This window comes from Neophocaena asiaeorientalis, unplaced genomic scaffold, assembly GCF_003031525.2.
Source record: "Neophocaena asiaeorientalis asiaeorientalis breed wild unplaced genomic scaffold, Neophocaena_asiaeorientalis_V1.1 scaffold364, whole genome shotgun sequence".
NCBI classification, from domain to species: Eukaryota; Metazoa; Chordata; class Mammalia; order Artiodactyla; family Phocoenidae; genus Neophocaena; species Neophocaena asiaeorientalis.
Genome location: NW_020172457.1, coordinates 1,361,887 through 1,385,044, shown reverse-complemented (window position 1 = coordinate 1,385,044; position 23,158 = coordinate 1,361,887). Strand labels below are relative to the sequence as shown.

The following is a 23,158-nucleotide window of genomic DNA, read 5'->3' as shown; positions in this document are numbered from 1 at the left end:
AGGAAAATACACCGTGAGCCCAAGTGTGGTTAGGAATTGAGGGGACACAAGGAACGTGGGTTCTCATGGTCTTCCCAATTCTGGAAACTCATGATAAGGAAGGTAAGAGGACATTCCAGCATCACCATGTGCAGATTTTGTAATTCTGGCCAAGTGATGGTGTTTCCTTGGCCAGGGAATTGCACCTGGCGTTAAGGCCTTAATTGTACCATGGAGAACACCTTCCTGCCTAGCACAGCTATTGATGGAAAGAGGTTGTGTCAGGGTGGGCAAGCCAAGATCAGGGCACAGATAGCAGGGAGAAAAACCAACAATGGTGCCAGGAGCTCTTGTCTAGAACTCCTTTCCAGACTTTGATTTCAAAAAGCATGAGTGAGTATGCAGTAAAGAGGAAAAACTGGTCGTGCTAATTAGCGTTCAAACAAAACTATCCAAAGTCTGAGGTTCTAACTGTGACAGGATTTGTACAGTTCAAGGACACAGACTCAGCTACTCCCAAACTTTGCTTTGGGATGTTCAACGAAACAAAGCTGTAAACATCTTGCACTAGTCCACGCAGCAGTCCTCCGATAGGATTTAAAGGCTCAATCTGGGGGGAAAAGACTGAGACATTTTCCTTCCTACTATTCTCTGTATCCCAAATCCAACTTACTGCCAAATTAAATCTAGGTTTTTCTTAAAATCGACTTTTACTAGAGGAAAAGGCAGAGCTGCATTCCCTGAAACAGATATTTTAAGGCCCAACTTATTATTTGGGGGTTTTTCTCCTTCTTTTTGCTAATTCAAAACAAAATGTCTATCATTCATGCTAACACCAGCCTTTAAGAGCTGGAGACAAATGGAGTCTGAATATTCACGCCAGCATGGTACAAATGAGCTGTGATTTCAGGATACTGGCTGTTTCTCTGACAGGGGAAAAGAGAGGTTGACTAGTTTAATATCTTTGGCTGAAAACACTTTGTTAAAGAGGGATGGAGACGGCCAACATTAATATCGAGTCCTGTTATTTAATGACCAAGAATGACATACTGTGGAATGGGGCATCCTGAGTCTGGGGAAAAGTGTGTTTATCATATCCAGAGGATGCAGAGAGGGAGCGAATACAAACATGTGGTGGTTCTGATGGAAGGAGCTCTTCTAAAAGCATTTTCTCCAAGTTCTTCAAAGAATTCCTCCAATAAGTATATTATACCCATGATTGTGAATCTGATTCCATCACAGACTCACAAGATTTATAAACATAAAGACATTTGTTATAATGAGAGACTCTGGGGACATATCTACTGCCTCCCCCAGATTGCTGGCTAATGGTTTAGAAATAAAACGTGCAGTTGTAAGTTGGGGTTGATGGGGGAGGTCTGTGACCCCTTTAGCACCATCTGTCCTTTCTCTTGTTCCTCAAACACACATATTCAGGTCACTTAGTAATTTATTCACTCTACAGCTATATATTGAATTGGAACTTCTCCATCCAGGGCTGTATTAGATCTGGGCTGCATTAACAATTCTGGTGTTCCTCCATTCCTTCCTATAAAATGGACTCTTTTTTTTTTTTTTTTTTTTCAATGCAATGAAAATTTAGTGACTCAGATAATATATTCATTTACGTAAATTGTGATTTCTGATACTTTATTTTTCATTGTCCTCATCTTGACAAAGAGTCATAATATTTTACATTTCTCTGCCCTCTCATCCACCCATCATTCTAATTATGTGGTTTATAGGCAAAACACTGCAGTGTTTTGTAATTCTGCTTTTCTGAAAATCTTTTTGAAGAATAATGCTTAATCGCCCCCTTCCTTATTTATTTCCTAAATTCTGGTTTTCATGAAGAACTTTTTAGGGGGTGAACGTAACTGTAGTATCAAAATAATTGAAAATTAAGAGCAAAGTAAGGGTTTGTGGCATTTTTATTGGAACGCTCGTAAGAATCAAAGGTGAGAGACCCAAGGAGAGTCACCATGAAACCAGTGGCCCTTAAGCCACAGGGCCCCTCACTTGAACAGACCTCTGCCACACCCTTGCCTAATTTTTTACATTTAACATTGCATTCTCCTTCTTAAAGGCCTCCCAAGTAATTTTCAGGTCCTACAATATCTGAGTCTGCCCTAAGATTGACACAAACATATAATCTTGGATGATTTTGCTTCCTGTCTAAAACTAATTAAATGAAAAAGCAAAGAAATAGTCAAAGTGTGAAGTGATGTAATTTATTTTTTTAAGGTTTTAGGACAAATTCAGCTTATTTTCTAAAGTGAACCTCACTTAAATGAAATAATAGATCAGTTTGCCAAAGCCCAAATGAATATAAACAGGAGATTGATTTTTATTTCACTAATAAACGTCAAATATGGACTCACCCTAACATCAAGCAAGCCAAATCCTCCTGGCAGGAAACAGCTTCTAGTCAGGGGCATTTGTAGAGGAGCATAGAGCCTTCAGGCAGTCACACGATCATTTCATCAACGGGGTTCGCGCCATAAGCTACCTCGTAAACATTATGCGTTTACAGGTCTTGTGAGACGTAGCATGGTGTTGTGATTAAAAGCACAGACTCTAGGGCTAGGCTGCCTGGATGTAAATCCTAGCTCTACTATTTGCTAGCTCTGTGACCTTGGGCAAATGACACACCTGCTCTGGGCCTTAGTCTTTCTGTCTGTAAGCTGGAGACAATAAGGATTGTTATAAAGATTTAAGCTGGTATTTATAAAGTTCTTAGAACCGTGCTGGGTACATGGTGCGTGCTATATAACCGTTGGCTAACTAAATAAGCTCCATCTAGAGTGCGCGCTAATGTGAATTCACTTGTAAGTTTATTCTTGTAAGTCCTCACACGTGATAGCCATTAAGGAAGGACTGTATAAATCAGGGGTCACAAACCAGCAGCCTGAGGCCCACACTGACCTGCAAATGTGCTTCCTTTGCCCAGCATGGTTTTCTTAAAATTTTGAATTTGAATTCTTTTAGGGATGCATGCATTCTCCATTTCTCCGTAGGCCACCACTCCCCAAGTTTGTCATCCCTGGTGTAAATGAGTGAACACGTAATGCATGAGCACTGCTACAGTTAGCGGCAGCTTTATGGCTCATTGGAGTAGGCAGATGGAACCAATGAGCCATTTCCACTCCCTGAGGCCCTACCTGATTAGTCTACCCATTCCTATTTATATACTAGATGTCACAGAACAGAAATAGAAAATAGGATAATTTGAATAAGTACCTTCATGAAGCAGAGATGTGCACTGCCTAATATCGCAAGATCATTTTCATCACTGACGGAGTTAACAAAGGCAATGTCAGCCATGGCCAGCTAGGTTATGCTGGGGTCAGGGACAACTCAAAATTTCAGTGACTTAACCAACAAAGGTTGGTCACACATGCTTTCTCTCTAACCCTGGATAGGCTGGGGTCTCTGGTCCATATCACTGCCATCCTTACTTGGGGACCCCGGCTGAGAGCTGCTATCTGGAAATATTGCTGGCTACCATGGTAGAGAGAAAAAAAGCTCTGAAGGGTCTAATATCAACAAATGGTCTGTCCCGGAAGTGACATGACACTTCTGCTCACAACTCATTGGCCAGAGCTAGTCACTTGGCCCCAGCTGACCACAAGGAGGCCCAAAGTACAGTTCTGTAAGGTGCCTAGAAGGGGCAAAACAGGAACACGGGGCAAACGGCACTAATGGCCAGAGCTGTGGAATTTTGGAACTTGGGTTTTTAGGCCAGAAGCTTGTCAATAAGTTCAACTCAGCAGCCGTTCCCATGCATCTATAAAGGCAGAGCAAAGCACCTGGCACTGTGAGGGGATGTAAGAGGAGATGGTTCAACTCAGCAGCCGTTCCCATGCATCTATAAAGGCAGAGCAAAGCACCTGGCACTGTGAGGGGATGTAAGAGGAGATGGTTCAACTCAGCAGCCGTTCCCATGCATCTATAAAGGCAGAGCAAAGCACCTGGCACTGTGAGGGGATGTAAGAGGAGATGGTTCAACTCAGCAGCCGTTCCCATGCATCTATAAAGGCAGAGCAAAGCACCCGGCACTGTGAGGGGATGTAAGAGGAGATGGCAGACCCTGACATTCGGCAGCTTCACACTTGCTCAAGAGAAAGAGAGGTTATAAAGCATTTGAAAAACAAAGTCATATAGTATTGACCGTCAAAAAGCCCAGTGCTAACAATGCTGCAGAAGTTGAAAGCGAGGATGATTCTGGAATAAAGATAGGACTGAGCTACACTCTAGAAAAAGATATGGGATTTGCAGGAGGAGTGGAGGGCACTTCAGGTTACAGGAGAGAGGAAACAGGGACAGAGGCCCAGAGGCAGAAATACCAGCTGGATTGTAGCAGAACTAAGGAGTTGGCCTGGCTGTGAGTTGTGTTTGCATGTGAGTGTGAGTCAGGAGTGGCATTGGGTACAGTGGAGCCATTCCATGGAGGGCCTCCGAGGTCGACAGGAAAACAGGATGGTGGCGTGTGGGAGAAGATCATCCCTCCTCACTAACCCGCTTCGTAACCTAGGCACCTAAACCTTCCAGGCATCAGCTTATTCCCCAAACCAAGAGTCATGGATGCCCAACCTTCCCAGATCCCCAGGGCAGTCATTGAATGGAGACAGTAGTAAACCTTGAGTCGCTCCTGTTTCCAGTTTCAGGCATATTTGATCGCTCATCCTGCTAACAAAGAATATTCAAGTTCAAGTGAAACAGCCTCTCATTGCTGGGGTCAGTTCAGCCCTTTTGCTATGGAACATCTGTTTTTGAAATTCGGCTGAGACCCTGACTTAAATCTGATTAACTTAAAAAGCAGCAAGAGAACATCTTGTTTTCATGAATGTCCAGGGGCTGCGTGTCAACAAATTAAAGGTCTGTTTGCGGTATTCAAAGTAGAAAAGCTGGTCGTGAGATATTCTGCCACCGGAGTAAATTTATTACGGGCTGTTCATTTCTTGGAATCATGAACCAAAATTTGAAAAAACAAAGTGGGCCAGCTACATTTAAATCAGCAAATTTCTGCTTGATGGCGGGTGAGAAACATGCTTTTGTTGTCAGAAGGTCACTGAGCTGGATGATTTCTAGAAAGACACCCTCCGCTTTAGCCGTGTGAAGTTAATATCTTAAGTGGCTTCCCTGTGTCTATATCAATTCCAGCAGATAGTATCTCATAGGTCATTATTTGTACATTACTTTCACAGGATCTGAGGTTGGAGAGAAAGGGTGAGAATAGTTCACCACCCCTCAAACCTGACTAGCTACTTTACTCTTCATTCCCTTCTTTAGGACAGAAAAGTAGAGAAGAGTTCGATTTATCAGCACCTAGAAGAGCATGTGCCTGGCAAATAATAGATGCTGATATGTATTTAATAAATACAAACTCCAGTCTCATACATTTATGTTCCCTTTATGAATGCATGTCTGTAGTGTATTAATATCATTCTTGTTTGAAAAAGCTATTACTGCTTATATCGTATTTTAACCCAAAGAAAACCATTAGTCACTCCTGTAGTTCTCTCATAGCAGCTTGTATTTTTCATTCCTAACCCTTGTCGCAGTTTGTATTTTATTTGTTTATTGCCTGTCTCCACCATCAGACTATAAGCATGGTGAGGGCAGGGTAGTTGCATTCACAACTTATTTGCTACACCCAGTAAGGTAGCAAATGGTACTTCATAAATGTTTGTTGAATGTTCTTATTGAAGTTATCATTGTGATGATGGTTGTAGAGCCTTTACCACTCTTGAATATATATGAATTTAAACACAGTGAAGAAGACATTAGGGCTTAAAATGCAGTTGAATGTGGAGAGGCTTTTTGTGTGATGACACACTCCCATTCATTTGGCCATACACTCTCTCTCTCTTTTTTTTTAACATCTTTATGGGAGTATAATTGCTTTACAATGGTGTGTTAATTTCTGCTGTATAACAAAGTGAATCAGCTATACATATACATATATCTCCTCCCTCTTGCATCTCCCTCCCTCCCTCCCTATCCCTCCCCTCTCGGTGGTCACAAAGCACCGAGCTGATCTCCCTGTGCTGTCATACAATATTTGTTTTTCTCTTTCTGACCTACTTCACTCTGTATGACAGACTCTAGGTCCCATACACTCTCTTGAAGGTCATGGCGGGATGGGTTGGTCTAACCATCTCTATGTTCTCTACTGAAAGTTGTCAGCCCACATCTGCCATGTAGCTGGCCAAGATTAATGTCAAAACACATGGCAATAGTTTAGGATTCTTTTTTTCTCTCAAATAGTTAACTCATTCCTGGTAGAATTATACCTATGACATTAGCCTTATTAGTAATAAATTTTGATCCAGGAAGCTACGTGGTAGAGGCAGTACAAGGATCTACAGTCAGAAAGATATTTCAGGTGTCTGATAGGCATATAACTTAATGTGCTTGTCTGGTGGTCACTGTTGACCTTTCTGATGGTCGAGCAAACTACCAACACTTTAGCTTGAGTGGGAACAAAGTGGATTCACTTGCTGTATTTTACTTTGGCTGCCTGTGTAGACAGCGTTGAAATGGGACTGACTTGTGGGTTCTAAAGAATCTCAAGAGAAATGCTCATTCATTTACAAGAGGTGCAATTCCACATTACTTTCTTGCTTTGTATACTTGAAAACATTCCCAAAGAAACAAAGTTGGATGCAGAAAAAATAATGGGAGAAAAGAAAAATAATACTCTGAATGCTGAACAATTCTACTTTAATAGGTTGATCTGTCTGCCAGCTGGCCTCAGTGTTGACTACTTGTAATATATACTTTTGGTAGGCCGCAAGTAGTTCTTGGAACTGTTTATATTAGATTGCAGAAACTTAATTATTCTAAAATTGGCAGGACTCTCTTCGGTTACTTAATACAAAGTTGCTTAGTCATCTTTATACATGGTGTGGACAGCATTGTTTAAGTGTGAAAAATTGGGAAATGCAAATGTGCTCCAAAGAGATTACAGGTCAGGTAGAAAAATAAGAAGGTATAGTTGTTTCAAGATGCTTGGCAGGTGTTTGCCACATGTTTTAATTTGACAAGTTAGGTGACTGTTGAGTTGAAGTCCTTGATTACAAGTATTTTTCCATTTTCTTTGTGGATTTTGTCAGAAGTAAAAAGCTGCTGCTGCTGCTTGTTAAATCATATTCTAATCCTACATTTTGCAAAGTACATGTTTCCCAGCGAGAGTGTGAGGAACTCTAGAATCAACCATTGGAATAGCTTTTCTGTTTTCCGAAACAAACAAAGATGTCATTTCAAGCCGGTCATCACAAAGATCCTTCTTTTGAATCTTCTGATTTGAACACTTTTCTTACTGTACTTTAACTACTACCTTCCAAGTGCAATACAGATTTATAGAGCTTCAGCAAGGAAAGAGGCAGGCAAAATGAGTTTCTTCCATGTATTTTAGAGTCTGAGGTGGCGCCAGAGGTCTCCAGTTTTTCCAGGAATGCCCATGGCAACCTCACACTCTTCCTGTGACCTGGGCAGGGGCTCCTAAGAGAGATGGTGAGAAAAGATAAAGGTCCTGTAGCCAATGGGTAGTGACACCAAGCCTGGGAGGGTAGGTTCCCAAGAAAACATCCAGAACAGGGCCTTATGTTTCTAATTACTGAGCACGGTTACAGAGTAAATTCAGGCAACACTTTTTTAGACTGATGGGAGCATTTAAATCAGCTCTGAATGTCAGTGTTTTCTAATTATGATGGAGGAGTGGCAAGGCATCTCCAAAGGCCTTGGAAATTTGGGGCGTTTCAGTTCAACCCTAATTCTCTTCTTTTCTTATTCAACATATGTCTTCTTTGTCCTTCTTTTTCTTTGAAGGTCCCAGAACAGACTGATTCCCTCAGTTACAAATGTCTAATACCCCTCTTTCCTGAAAACAGAATGTCTTTCTAAGACAAGTTTCTTTTCCACTAGAAGAAAACAACTACAACTACAAATCACAGTATAAAATAGAGCTTCCTAGTGAACCACCATCCCCAAGGTTACTAAGAGCTCAACTGGAGGCATGGCCTTTTGATCATGTCTTAGCCAAGTTCATCTGTTTACCAATGAAATCCAAAAATAAGCAATGCCCCAGAATCCATTTTAATTCAAGTGTGAACTTAGTGCTGACTCTAAGAAAAAATAGTCAAGAACTTTGAAGGGTCACAAGAATGAGTAATAACCTCAAGGAGATTATAATCTTCTAGGGAAGACAGATATATACTTAGTCATTAAAATACCAACTCCAATAATATAGGTATCAGTACAAACTCTTATCAGTGAGTACAAGGTTCAGAGATCCTGTAGTCTCATGCTAGTCTTAAGCAGGCCTGCGCTATGAGCCATTTCTTACTTGAAGGAAAGTCCAGAAATTCCCAAACTAACAAGTGGGTGAAACTACCATGTAAATGATTCGTGTGAAAGGAAGGAGGAAGAAGTCTAGGCACTTTTCAATTTATTATTTAACTTCTTTGCGAATTTACATGTTTAAATTGTGTATTATGTCCAAAGACATAAGGGATAACGTCCCTTGGTTTGGTTTCAAAGCTTATCGTCTTAGATTATAAACCCCCAGAAGATAGTCTCTAACTCGCTTCCTAATTCCAGAACACAGTAAATGCATTTGATGATCATGATGAATAGATGTTTGATAACTTACTAGGGAATAAATAGTCCCTGATCGTAATAGCATGTCCTCCATGTGCAAAAATGTTGCCAGTAACAGAGTACCTCTAAGACATACCTTTGAATTGTTCCCAGCAGTGTAAATGGATTTGCATCCTGCCATCTAAACTCTGTCACCTTGCTAATGTCTTATATTAGCAGAATATCTGGCTAAGGCTCTGGATCTTCTTGTTGATCTCTAAATTGGAAATATTAGATGAAAAACCAATCACAAGGAGCAGACTCATGGGTTACTGATATTTTTATAGCCGAGTAGACCAGAAAGGCCAGAGTCATGCACAAGTAAAGCTCTTGTTATGTAAAATATAATGACCTCTGTACCATGTCTATAACTGGTAAAGACCCATGGCCTCCGATCTTTTGTTCCAAATAAGCCGCTCTTAGGCCTTGTTATGCAATTCGAAGTGTGATCTCTCCTCAGATAGTATCTCAGCTTCTTTTGCATTCACTGAGCATTCATTTCACTTTCTCAGTTGCAAGTGTGCTCAGAGCAGCAAGATTGCAGATCCAAAAGACCCTCCACAGGAGGACAAAGAAGTTACTAATGAGAGGATTAAAAGAGCACATCCGTGCTTTGAAAGGCTGACCCTACCATACCCCTCATTGTATTCCATCTTCCGTAGGAGATTGTAAGGTCTTTGAAGACAGACACCATGTCTTACACATCTTCATGTCTCTGAACTGCATAACATTACTTTCCTTGGTAAAGTCATTTTGTATTAGGAGTTGGAAGGCTTCACAGGGGGGCTGTCCAATAGAGCTTTCTGTGATGACAAAAATGTTCTCTGCATGGTCTTACATGGAAGCCACTAGACACATGTGGCCACAGAGCACTTGCAATGGGGCTGGTGAAGCGGAGGCACTGAATTTCTAATTTAATTTTGATAAATTTAAACTCCCTCATGTGACAACTGACAACCATATTGGGCAGCACAGCCTTAGGATCTCAAAAAGTATCTTTTCACTACAGCCCTAAACAGATGGCTATTTCACCTCTACCAGACTATTTCCAGTAATGGGGGTTCACATTTTCTCAGCAGCCCTACCCATTGTCGAATAGTTCCATTGGGGTCAGGATCCCACCCTGATGTGACATCAGAATTAACCTCTGTTATCAGGCGTGCATTTAGAAAGCACATTTATGAATTCTTTAAGCATAGCTATGCATTTATTTTCTTACCTGGGTGTAAGAAATTTCTTACAGATGGGTGTAGAATTTCTGTCTGTGGTAGGATTCGCTCCCACGCCTTTTGATGCTTTTTCTCTTCCTTAGGAACCAAGAGAGCAGCAGTGACCACATGCCTTTTCTGATTTGATATGTTCTGTTCTGTGTCTTTCGGCCTAATTCTCCTGGAATTTGCCAAAGAAAAGAATTTCAGGCTCTCGAAAAGGGTGCCAAAGGAACCGTGTTCCAAATTTTCACTTCTCTTGCTCTTCTAAGAAAACTTTTCAGGTTGGCTTAGAGATTGGCCTAAATATCAGGCCTGGTTTCCCACTGATTGGTCATGGTTAAGGAACTGATACCAAAGCCCTATTTGTCTCAGTCTCCTTTCTTTAAATAGAGGTGAATCTACTTTTCTCACTTGGGAGGGTCAGTGATAGCCATGGGGTTTTGAACAGCTTAAAGTGTTCCAAATGGGTGGTAACACTTGGAGATGACACATAAAGTCCCTAAGTGTGTGGTCTTCCCCAGTGTGGAAACCAGTGTAGACAAACACCATTCCTTCACAAATCTAACATGCCCAGTACCTGCTCCTCCTAAGGTGGAAGAGAGGCCACAAAGACCTTGACTTTTGTTACGTTAAGTCTTTCCATTCTCCTGTTTGGCAAATGGAGAAATACAAGTAGAGAGAAAGTAATGATAAGAGACTGAGCAGGGGAGGAAAGAAAGAACAAGCCATAACCTGTTAACCTGCTCTCAGTAGGGCACTGAGTTCTAGATTCCAATGATGAGAGAAAAGAAACAACTTGAGAAGGCAGAGCTCCTCAGGTTGATCCCACTCATTCTTATTTCTATATTGCTGGTCTTGACACATGTGTCTCGGTGATTGCATTTTTTTTAAGTAGCATAGATTTTTGGAACAAAGTGGTGAAGGTTGAGCTAAAGTTAAGTCCAAACGGTATGTTAGAATCCATGTGTTTATTTGGTTTTTGATTCCCAAATGAACAGTTTAGCTGAGAAAAGAGCAAAGCAGGTTGATAAATTGATTTTTTTTGAAAAAGACAAAAGTTCATTTTCTATAGTCAGAAAGAAAACACTGCCAGATTTACTGCCACTACTGCAAATGTGGGTTTATATAACTTTTGAGATTCATATATAGTCTATTACCAAGGTCTTTAATTAACTTTGTAAACACTGATCAGTCAGTAAAGTACACAGATGAATCAGCTTGAGTTACATTTTCCACTCTCAGAATGGTAAAATCGAGAATAAAAATCCAACGGTTCAAATCAGCTGCAATTTCTGAGTGCCTGCTATGTCGCAAGAGTGAAAAGATTTTTTAAAAGACTGTATCTATTCATAAGATGCAGAATCTTAAGAATGAAAGCATGTGGAAAGTAAAATATAGGTAACATATTTAAGTAGTAGTTAGAACAACTAATAAGCAGTGGCAAGGCAGTAGATTATTAATTACCAAAATGAATGATGGATATTCAAGTAGTGAGATATCACTACCAAACTAGAGTCCTCAGGAAAGGCATGAAGGCAGTGAAATCTGAGCCAGAAATGCACAACTGAATAGAATATGGACGATAAAGAGGATAGGGGCTCTCACTCCAGATGGATGGAATGGTATGAATAAAGGGGCAGAGGTAGAAAATTATATAACACATTTGAGAGGTAATAAAATAATTTTATCTAGGGTGCCATGGGATGATCAGCTTGAAAGGAAGGTTAATGCTTTCTAAATCAGAAAATTAGAAGAGAATGCACAGAGGTATCCAAACACTCAAATGTGGAAAGAAGGAAGCATGTATATGCCATGTGTGATGCATCCATCTTTGCTGGATTGGAGAGCAGATACAGAACTGTAGTATTACATGGAGTAGGATGGAACCTTGGACGTTATCTGTCCAACCGTTTCATTTTACAGAGAAGAAAGGCTCAGAGAGGGTCATCCCATGTCTCCTAAGTCTGAGTCCAGGTCACTGTTTGTGGAGTGGGCAATTTAAGGATTGAGGTGAGTGAAGATAATTTGAAGAGCAGAGGTGGAGAATCTGCTGGCGTGTGTTATACCCAGAAATCACTCGGGACATACAGGATGAAGAGAGGCATCACTGAGTTGCAGTGATGGCCCAACTGAAGTTAACATAAACCTTTAGGATAGACAAAACATGGTCCCTGACTTTCTCCCACAAAGCCTTGAATCTCAAGAACAAAAACCAGAAAGCAAATGATGGGTGTGATCCAAGGTCGAAGATGGCTGTGATCGGCCTGGTGGAAGTTTAAAAGAGCAAGAAAGTCTGAAATAAAAGTTCCTGGAAGGCAGGAACCTTTTCAGTCTTCTTCACCATTATATCTCCAGTGCCCAGAAGAGAACCTGGCACATAGTAAATGCTCAGTAAATGCTCATCGAAAATTGATGGTATAAATGTTTTTGTGGGGCTTCATGGACGTAGTTGGACCATGTAATTTTACAGTGGGTATACAATGATAACTAGTCAAACAGGGATCTAATAACAGTTATCAGTGTTGAAAGACTAGAGTTCCTTGCAATAATAGAGAAATTCTTATGCTGGAGATGAGGACACAGTGGATAAGAGGAGGAAAGTATAAAATGAAGAAGCACTAAAATTTCAAAGAAAAGTATGCAATGAAGCGGTCCAGATATGATCATCCTAGTTTAAGAATCTTACAAAGAAGTAACAATAAAATAACAGAAGTTTAATAAACATTTGCAAGGTTTGATTTAGTTATCTCCCAGACATGATAATTCTCTGAACTAAACCAAATAGGTTTGAAATTGAAGAGGATTGAATAATTTTTAAGATCACTTCTTACCTGAGTTTAAATGATCCAATGAATTAAACTGGAGATCACTGACAGTAGTCTTCTCAGAATTTCTCAGTAGGAGGTGGGGGAGGGAGGCACCCTTACCTACTTCCTGAAAGGGAAAACAATTCCTAGAGGGGAATAGTGGGTTAGTTCAAGAATATTATTGTGGTTAAGAGCACACACTTTGAAATTCTTTAAAATGGGGATTATAATAGCTACCTCACAGATTTATTATAAAATAGATAGATAAAATAAGAACACATATTTTTAAATGGCCCAGCAGAGCTACCGAGCCACAAAATGACATGGAGGAAACTTAAATACATATTGCTAAGTGAAAGAAACCAGTCTGTAAAGACTACATGCTCTGTGATTCCAACTACACAACATTCTGGAAAAAGCAGAGCTATAGAAACAGTTTTTAAAAAGGCAATGGTTGCCAAGGGCTGGAGTGGGGGAGGGAGGGAAGGATGCCTCGAAGGAGAACAGGGACTGTTTAGGGCAGTGAAACTATTCTGTCTGTTGCTATAATGGTGGATACGTGACATTTTGCGTTTAGCAAAACCCATAGAATGTACAATACAAAGTGTGAAACTTAATGTGATCCATGGACTTTAATTAATAATAATGTATTGATATTGGTTCATTAATTGTAACAAATGTACCACTGCAAGATTTTAATAATAGGCTGTATTAGTTTGCCAGGGCTGCTGTAACAAAGTACCACAGACTGGGTGGCTTAGAACAGAAACTTATTATCTCACAGTTCCAGAGGCTAGAAATCAAAGTGTCAGCAGGGTCCCTCTGAAGACCCCAGGGAAGGGTCTGTTCAACAACTCTCCCCCAGCTTCTGGTAGCCTCAGGTGTTCCTGGCTCTCCATATTCTCATGGCATTCTCCCTGTGTTTCCACATTATCTTCCCTTTGTGTATATCTGTCTCTATGTCCAAATTTCCCCTTTTTATAAGGGCACCAGTCATACAGGATTAGGGCTATCCTAATAACCTCATCTTAACTTGACCACATTGCAAAGACACTATTTCTAAATAAGGTAACATTCTGAGGTGCTGAGGAGTAGGACTTCAACATATCTTTTGGTGGGGAATACACATTTCAATGCAAACACAGAAAAAACTGGGCGGGGGTGAAGGAGAGGGAATATATGGGTACTCTGTACTTTATGTTCAATATTTCCTTAAACTTAAAACTAAGAAATAAACCCCATTAATTTTTTTAAATTGTTTAAAAAAATGCCCCAGCACATAGCACATATTCAGTTAATGTTGGTTACTTTTGGAAGTTGCATTAACTTATTCAGAGTCCCTGACAGAATAGATTTTATTCTTGATGCATTCCAAGACCAATACTGGCACTGCCCTGAAATCCCAAGGACTTCCTCCAACCCATTCGCCATTCAGTTTATGATGATTTGAAGATAGATAGAGCTTAGCTTTCTCTACAGATTTCTCCCGCCAATAACAGAGTACTGGCCTGCATGCCACCACTTCCTGCCTCGACTGTATATACACCTGTGTGTATGTGCATGCCCACACATACATGCACATACACACATGCACACACATACACAGACACACACACACACACATGCACACCCACGTACACATCTAAGAGGGCTTCTTACCTGACACCAACCACATCCCAAACAAAAGCAGAAACAGTAGGTCTCCTTATAAATTTGTCACAGAAAATAACTCTAGTGAGGGCCACATGCCCGTAAAGGAAAAAGAAAAGAGCTTTGCGAATATAAAACATAGTAATAGTTAGAATTCTTGGTTAAAAGATGCACATCAGAAATTAAACTCAATTTTTTTTTAAGAATCCTAGATTGGATTTAATAAATAGACTTTAATTCCCAATAGATGGAGGGAAATGGAGAAGGAAAAAAAAAAGTATCAGAGAATGAGACAAATAAAAAGGGAAATGACAGAAGAAATATTGATAAATATCTCCCCCTCCCCCCAAAAGAAGCTGAGAGGGAAAAGTAGCAAGAAGGATAGGGAAGGGAGGAAGCTTCAGGATGTCTGGCGTGGAGGTGAGACCCAGGAGGTCCACTCACGGCGCCATTCAGCTGGGCCACGGGCTTCGTGGTGTCATTACCCAAAGGAAGGGCAGCGTGTTAAGTGATTTGAAGTCTCTAACATCGACTTATTACTTAGTTGCAGTAGCATAAGCATGCCCTGTTTCAAGAAAATCTGATATTTGAGAACCCATATTGAAAAGACAGGTATATCAGAAGGTAATTGTTCAACTGCCTTTGTAAAGTGCCTCTCTTCCGTTGACAAAAGGAGTCACATCAGGGTTCTTTCAATAGCATGGCTACAAGCACCCCAGCACAAAAATTTGGGTTTTCATAAAACTTTTCAAGAACCCATCTGTCACATTCATTGATACATACATCCCTTTGCCTGCGTTTCTCTTTCAGGCTACTCTGTCCACTTGTGACACTCGTGAGCTTTACTGTTTACGGAAGCTCTCTGCCTTGACATTTCATCACTTCGCTGATGGAGAGTTTGTTTCCTATCCAATGTTACTGGAAGGAATTCAGCATTGACTGGGGGTCGGGGAAGAAATGAGAGATTACTAGCTGAGGCCATGGAAGCTGCTGCTCCCAAAAGAGGGGGGAAAAATCACTTACAATTCTCCCCAGACATGGATCGCCTCACTTAGGAACAGTGCCAGGGAGGTTCAGAGAAGCTCTGTGATATAAGGGTGTGAGGATTAAGGAAGACCTCTGCTCCATCCTGGTGTGAGACCAACAAAGAGCCATTTTCACAAGCACACACATCTTCCCACTCACAGACACAACACACCCACCCCAGCAGAGAGTCATCCCGCACCACACGGTACACAGACGTGCTTTCTCTTCTCCCTCAGGTACACCCGCCATACGTCCACCAAGCAGACCCCAGAAAGGCACCGTCTGTGTAGATGCTTCATATGGCGCTCACCTCCTCTCTCCCTCCCCGTCAGTGCCTCACATACACACTCAGCAGCATTCCATGAGTAGATAACTAGTTGGGTAGAGTTTCTTTTTTTTTTGCTGTACGTGGGCCCTCACTGCTGTGGCCTCTCCCGTTGTGGAGCACAGGCTCCGGACGCGCAGGCTCAGCGGCCATGGCTCACGGGCCATGGCTCACGGGCCATGGCTCACGGGCTCTGCGGCATGTGGGATCCTCCCAGACCGGGACACGAACCCGTGTCCCCTGCATCGGCAGGCGGACTCTCAACCACTGCGCCTCCAGGGAAGCCCGGGTAGAGTTTCTTTATGGTTGAGGAAAAAAACACCCGAGTAAGTAATAAAAGCTGAGGAGAAGGAGGAGGGAAGGGGCGGGGTGGCGGGGTGGTGGTGGGGGGGGAAGTTGCGTGGGTGGAGAGCCAGTGAGCGTGGCCGGCCGCAGTGGCCACACGGTGTTAGTCAGCTTCACCTCCCCTGAGTGCTCCAAGGTGCTGCTGGGCTCGGCCAGCCGTGTGCATCTTCGGCCTGCTTGCAGATATTCGTTTCATCGCTCATTGGCACCTGCACCAGAGGTATAGGCTGAGCAACAGCTGCCACTGCTACCAAGCAGCCAGCATGACTCCTCGGCTTAATGAGGTTGGAGCGAGACCCAGAGGCTTAGAGGCTGCTCTTCAAGCTACTTGGATAAATTAAGAAAAGTGAAATTGTTTGCTTATAGACAAACCTCTTTCTCCCGTTTCTGTTTGCTGTTGCTATAGTTATTCCAGAAGTGGTTTATATACAACAAAAGACTTTACTGAAGAAAGGAACGAGAAGCCTTTGCTCTCACTGCACCCAGGGTTCAAGTCATCGAGGTTTGGTCCCACTGCCCCCAGGGCTGTCCTCATGCACCCTGCACTGCGCTCAGAACAGGAACCCCCCCCAGGGAGACAAACAGCCTCTCAGGAGACCCTCAAATCACTTTTTTTTTTTTTTCATTCTGATAACTATGGAGAGATCAGACTAGAAAATACAAAGAAATTTTATCAGGGTTGATGGAATAATTTTTAAAAAAGGAAAACTGATTCTTTCCTTCATAACTAACAAAGTACTTGGAAAGTACTCTTTCTGAGAGTTAGATAGAAAAACACTGTAATATAAAAAAAACCCCAAATAAACACCCAAATTTGAATTTGTAAAGGATTTATAAGCAGTATAAATAATACCCTAGGGAATAAGAAGGGGGGGAACATTCAAACGTTGTATAATTCTGTTTTGGTTGGCTGAGATTTTATTTTTGTTTTTGTGGGTTTTTTAAGGGGAAAAATGCTTGAAAAATAAAAGAATCTGACAATTTAAGAAGGTTTCTTAACTAGGCTTCAAAGTCTAAGTTTTGCTTTTCACTCCCTCACACAAAGATGCCATTAGGGGATGGCTTCAGGTTTTGCACGTCTCCCTATTTTCTTACGCAGGGCAAATGGCTCGTCTCATGTGCACAGAAAGGGCTGGAAAATATTTTTTGTGATCTGAGTGCAGCAGAGAGTCTAGGATTCCAGAGGAAGTGGAGGCCTCCCGCTCCACACAGGAAACAATCTTCAAGCAGGCCTTAAATGCCAGATTCCAGGCCGAGTTTAACTAACCACTGACAGCTCTGTAAACAAAGCAAGGACAAAAAGAGCCCGCTTCCCCTTTTCTGGTAGTCATTTTGGGTTTGGGGGCTGCAGGGGAATTCTGGAATACTTGACTCCATGGCACAGAAACGCAGGAAAAGCGGAATCCTCAGTTGAAGAGCTGGAAAGGGAAGATCTTTCTGGGATTAAAACTATCACGGAGGAGGTAGGAAAGGATAAAATGGTTGGGTTACAAAGAGCTGCTACTTTTGAGCTCTGAAAACAGTTTGATCATATGTAACTGCTCTTAAAAATGCTGCTGCATTATGTTTATTCGTGGTATTATTGCTGTGGTCTTTATTATCATTCTGATATTAATATTCTTTTAGGATGTGCAAATTGTGCCTGGATACTTATATTATTTCTTTCTTTTACTTTTACTTTTCTCTTAGTTCCTACAAATTCCTTTTCTTGCCACTTTTCTTTTTTTTTCACTCTTTTTCTCCTTTCCTCTTTCTTTGTTCACTTTTTTATAACTTTTGTCTGTAGTTCAGCAGGTTACAAAGAACAAAACCATTCAGTAGCTCTCAAGTGATCCCAGCAATATTTCAAGTCTTCAGACCTCTCTGTCTCCCCCCCTTTTTTTTTTAACTGTGATCCTGGAATTTTACTTATTTGTCTCTAATAGTTACATGAATGAGACTGAATTTAACACATAAAGGACAAGGCTTGGCTTGGGAGGCAGAAACTGATCACTGGCTACCTCACTCATCTTCTAAGGTGTTTTTCTTAAGAGTAAAGGAAAAGGGGATAAAAAAATGGTGAGGGGCTGAGGCGACTCATGGGAAATAATCCTCCAACTCATCTATGATATTGATTCTACTTCTTCCCCTTTAGATCCAGACATTATCTGGTCTCCCTAAATCTGAACCCATACCATGGATGATTTTGAACGTCGCAGAGAACTTAGGAGGCAAAAGCGGGAAGAGATGCGTCTGGAAGCAGAAAGGTAAGGATCTGGGTTCAAAGGTATCTCTATTCTGTTATCCACAATATTGGTTTCAGGCCTCAAAGATCCTCAGCCTCAAGGGCCAAATGTATTGCACACTGAACTGTTTGCGAAAGCAGTTATAGAAAATGTTCCAAACTGTTAAGACTCTAAATTCTGCACAAACAAACATCAAGAAAAAGAGAGATTGCAGACGAAACAAATAGTTGCACTGAATCATTGTCTTTCATATTAGAATTTTTTAAATGACAAAAGCAGTGTATGGATAAAAGTTTTAAAAGCACTTACAATATTGAAATGACAAATATTGAATGTTGAAACCATTCTGGAAATGGAAGTCTTCACTCTAAAAGAATAAAGGCAATAAGACCCAGATGGATCTTATGACAAAGTTTTATTCTTATTAGAACAGCCGCCAAATCCAGTAATTCACATATTATGGGTTAATAGCCAGTAGAGTGTGGTACTGTGGAGATTCTGAGTCTAGTTGGAAGCTGCTATGCTGTGTGAGGCCTCTGTTGTGGTGACTTACAAGGGCAGGTTGGGGAAATGAAGCAGTAACATGTGGGGCAAGGGGTATAAATGCATATTTTAAAATTTTAGGCCTCAGAGCAAAAGACATTGGCATTTAATGTGACTTAACTCAGATGTTCTTTTGAGAAAGCAGAGTAGGCATTCACAGGAAGAAAAATGTTAAACAATGATCTTAAAAGCAAATCAATTTTGCCTCAGTAATTCCAGTGCGCAAGTGAAAAGATGGTAGTAAGATGACCCCTTAGTGATCCTGCAGAAGAAAACTAGAAACTTACACTTACAAGAAATATATATATATTTTTTAATTTTAAAAAATTTTTATTTATTTTATTTATTTATTTTTGGCTGCGTTGGGTCTTCGTTGCTGCGCGTGGGCTTTCTCTAGTTGCGGCGAGTGGGGGCTACTCCTTGTTGTGGTGTGCAGGCTTCTCACTGCAGTGGCCTCTCTTGTTGTGGAGCACAGTTTCTAGGCATGGGCTTCAGTAGTTGTGGCACACGGGCTCAGTAGTTGTGGTGCATGGGCTTAGCTGCTCCGTGGCATGTGGGATCTTCCCGGACAAGGGCTTGAAGCCGTATGCCCTGCATAGGCAGGCGGATTCTTAACCACTAAGCCACCAGGGAAGCCCAACAAAAAGTATTTGAAGCATAGGATCTACCTATTGGTATGGAGAATTCAAAAGAAGAAGGTAAAATTACTGCCTTTGATTAACTTGGTCGGAGTAGGCTGCTATATGACACATGGTACCCTGAACAGTACCTGGCCTCTGTAGGTTCAAATCCCAACTGTCACTTATGAGCTGTGTGGCCATGCACAAGTGACTTCTCGCTACGCCACAGCTGCCTTATTTTTAAAATAGGCATAATATCTATGTAGCTTCTGTGGTTGTTGTGAAGATTATTGAACTTCATAAATGGCCTAGCCTAGTACCTGACACATAAATGGTATGCTACTATTTTTTTAACCATTATCATTAGCTAAACAAGTAAGAAACAACAGAGCAATATAGTCAGAACTAAAAATTAATACCAAGAAAAGAAAAGGCAGTTATCATCCTGTGATGAAACCAGTCAGGAAAAGCTCCCTGGAAGTGGAGAGCCATAGAGGGAGTAACAATGGTGATGACAAAGAGTAAAAGGGGAGCCATGTAGAGGAGGGAGTAACATCTGCAAAGCTCAGAGGTGGAAATAAGAACCCCGGTGCAAGAAACCTGTTAAGTGCTTAAGGAAGAATGAGTTAGACTCGTACATCTTGGGTGTTTCTATTTCATACAAAAGGTAGCAGACAGAGACTTAGCAGGGGAGCTATGCGTACTGGAGAGCGTTACCTACAGTGGGCTAGAGTGTGGGCGTACTGGAAGAGTTAGTATTGAGCACACGGTGATGAGGGCTGAATCAGGGCAGCAAATATGGAAGTGAAGATCAAATATGAGCGTCTTTAGAGGGAGAATTAGCAAATCTTTCAGGAGATGGAGAAACTCAGACTGTCCCACAGAATGTAAGTCTGAGGAGCTGGAAAGGGAAACTGTGAAGTATTCCATTCTTGGGTGGGCATGGGGAGAGTGTTCAATTTCAGGTAGAAACCACATCCAATTGGAGATTTCCTCCAGGCATTGGGAGATAGAAATTGTCAATCTTTGTTCAAAAGGGGAGAAAAATTATTATTAGAGGAGTCAGTTTGGGCACACTCAGTGTGGCAGTGGTAGCACAAAAGCAGAAAATGGATGGTAGTGATAGTGGCATGAAAGCAAGTGGAGAGAGAGAGTGAGAGGTCATAAAGACATAATGGAAACCGTCGAAGGAGACACAAACTCAGCGAGTGGGGAGAACCAGGGAGAGTATGGGGCGCCCATTGTTGAGCGTACATTGACGCCTTGTAGGTGGTGTCCAGGCCCACTGGAGCATACCTCTTATCCTTTCCAATGATGTGTTATGTGACCTCAGTTTCTCCTGAAAGTCTATAAAATACTGTTCCCAACAAATGTTTATTCAGCAACAGCGCTGTGCTAGGAACAGTGAGAAAAAATGGGGAAATATAAATAGACATAGTTTCTGTCTTTATGTCCCTCATGGTGTGCTAGAAATCCAAAGTATAGCAGGATCAGAAAACAGACCAGGCCAGAGTGCAGGGGCAGGCCTAACAGAATTGGGGCTTGGGGGACTCAGGAATAGGGACAGGAAATTGGGCATCAGGCTAGATCAGTATCTTCAGCTTCTTTGTTTGCTATGTGAATTGGGAAACAGGGACTCAACGTGAGAGGAATAATAGAACTAACTTACTGTGGTTATACCCATACTGTAATTACAGGGAATAAACTAGGTTCTTTTAGAACCAGGATTTTGCCTAAGAATTTTCCACACATCTACGTGGTTCATTCCTTCCAGTTTTTTGTTTTGTGTGGAAGGATATGTCTCTCTTTAAAGTCAATCTTAAAAAAGAATGTACCCAGTGAAGCTTAGTTAGGTACCCTTAATAACCTAAAGTAAATTTATAATACACTTGTTTAACTTACATTTCTGTCTGTATTAATTCTTTGGGGATATTGTATTTCATTTGATTCCTTTTCTTTCTTTTCTTTTTTTTAAGAGAAATACTTAAGTACTTCCTTATATTTGTACTAAGTTCACCTTTTCATGTTTCAAGGTGAACACTTTAGTCCTGTTATTCTGGAATTTGTTAAGCAAGTCCACGTTCACCCTTTAGGATTTTGTAAAATCTGATCATTTATGGGAATAGTGAAGGTCAGGCTTTATGGTCCAGCCAACTTTGATGGGAAATTTCAGGGTGTGTACAGGAAACAGATGTCCAGAACCAGAAATTAAACGCCATCTAAAATTTTGGCTTTGATCTGAAGATAAAGGGCATATAAGACCCTGGGCAAGTCCCTCTTCCTTTAGCTTTAGAACTTGGCTTCTTCATCTGTGACAGGAGTGGGGGATTGGTGACAATTTTTATTTTCCTTTTGCTTTTAGTATTGTCTAATTTTTTACAATGATCATGTATTACTTTATTTAAAAACAAATAAAACAATAAGGCAGATTTCCATTTTGAAAAATGAGATTCTGTGACCTTACGCCTAATACCTGGGGCCAAAATGGACTCTCCTTTGGATTTATGCAACTAAAAGAAAAAACTCAGCCTTGATCTGGAGTGGCCCCAAAGCTCAGAGCTGCAGGCTCATTCATTCAGTCACTCATTCAACAAAATTTTATTGGGCTTCTACTCTGCTTCAAACTTTATTTTGGGGCACCAAGGACAGAGAAGCAGAATGACAGAAATGGGAAAAGTGTGCTTAATGCTTTTCAACCTGTATAAAAGCAACTACACTGTATCAAGCAGCTATACTTTTACATCCTCAAATGTAATATGTACTCTGATATTCACTGATAATTTTTAAAGATGGCTTATGCCCTTTGTATGTTGTACCCCTGCAGAGAGCATGGGGGAAACGGTAACACAGAGAAGAGACTGTTGACTTGTCCACTTCTTACCCACAAAGCCTTTCCAAATAAAAATACCCTGTTATTTTAATTAGTTGTTATTGAGCTTGACGAGCAGGTGCTGTTCTACTTTGCAATGATAAATAACTTAAAACCTGTACTCTCACCAGATGTTATAGCCACAAATTAAAATAAACTAGATTCTTATACATTTTATTCCTCAGAAATAGAGCTTTTAAAAAGATTATTGAAAAACCTCACTGTACATTTTGGGCCATGCTAGCTTTCCTGGGTTTGGGACTGACAATCATTCACTGCATCACAGCTGCCTTGAGACTCCTGTGGACACACCTCATTCTAAGGGTCTGCAGTCCAGTCCGTTTCACATCACCTAGCCCGCCGTAGCCTAGCCTGGGAACCTGGTTAAATCAAAAATATACTTCCCTTCTTTGTCCTGCTCTTCATCCGATGCATCTTTTATTCGGTCATCCAAAAAATGTATTGAATAGGTACAAAATAGTAAACTGAACCATAGGGCTGAGTTCTCACCAGTCCAGGCAGTGTCCCAACAGTCACAAAGCTTATATCATAGATGAATTAGTAACTTTAGAGCCAACTTGACTAAAAGGGGAAGAAAAAAACTTCAGCAGGCAGAACGGATGGAGCAGGTAGTCAGTGAAAATCCTAAATGCTTTGTTTCTAGGCAAAAGATACTATTTGTACACATCTCAAATTAAACTGTATTTCTGAATCAGTTACTTATTTGAACAAGCAAATAATTTGTTTTGCTGTCTATTATTCTTCACCTATCTCATGGGAATACAAAATGAATGGGTATATTCAGCTTCCCTTTCTGTTTCTTTTATTTCAATCCCTTTCTACCTTTGTCTCTGTATTTCTTAGTGCTTCTTAACGTGTTTTCCCCTGATCCACGTACATCTTCATCAACACTTG

General features: G+C 41.0%; 1 protein-coding gene across 10 annotated transcripts in view; it reads left to right on the top strand.

Moving 5' to 3' along the window:
* Positions 1-23,158, top strand: part of CALD1 (caldesmon 1) — a 180,721-nt gene that overhangs the window by 69,077 nt on the left and 88,486 nt on the right. For 9 of the 10 annotated variants that reach the window (XM_024737948.1, XM_024737938.1, XM_024737939.1 and 6 more), the window contains one exon: positions 18,121-18,232. In XM_024737948.1, coding sequence (XP_024593716.1) covers positions 18,162-18,232 — 71 coding nt within the window. In that variant the 5' untranslated portion in view covers positions 18,121-18,161. Of the gene's footprint in view, positions 1-17,177; positions 17,450-18,120; positions 18,233-23,158 lie in introns of those variants that run through there. The other variant, XM_024737941.1, reaches the window with a different exon arrangement.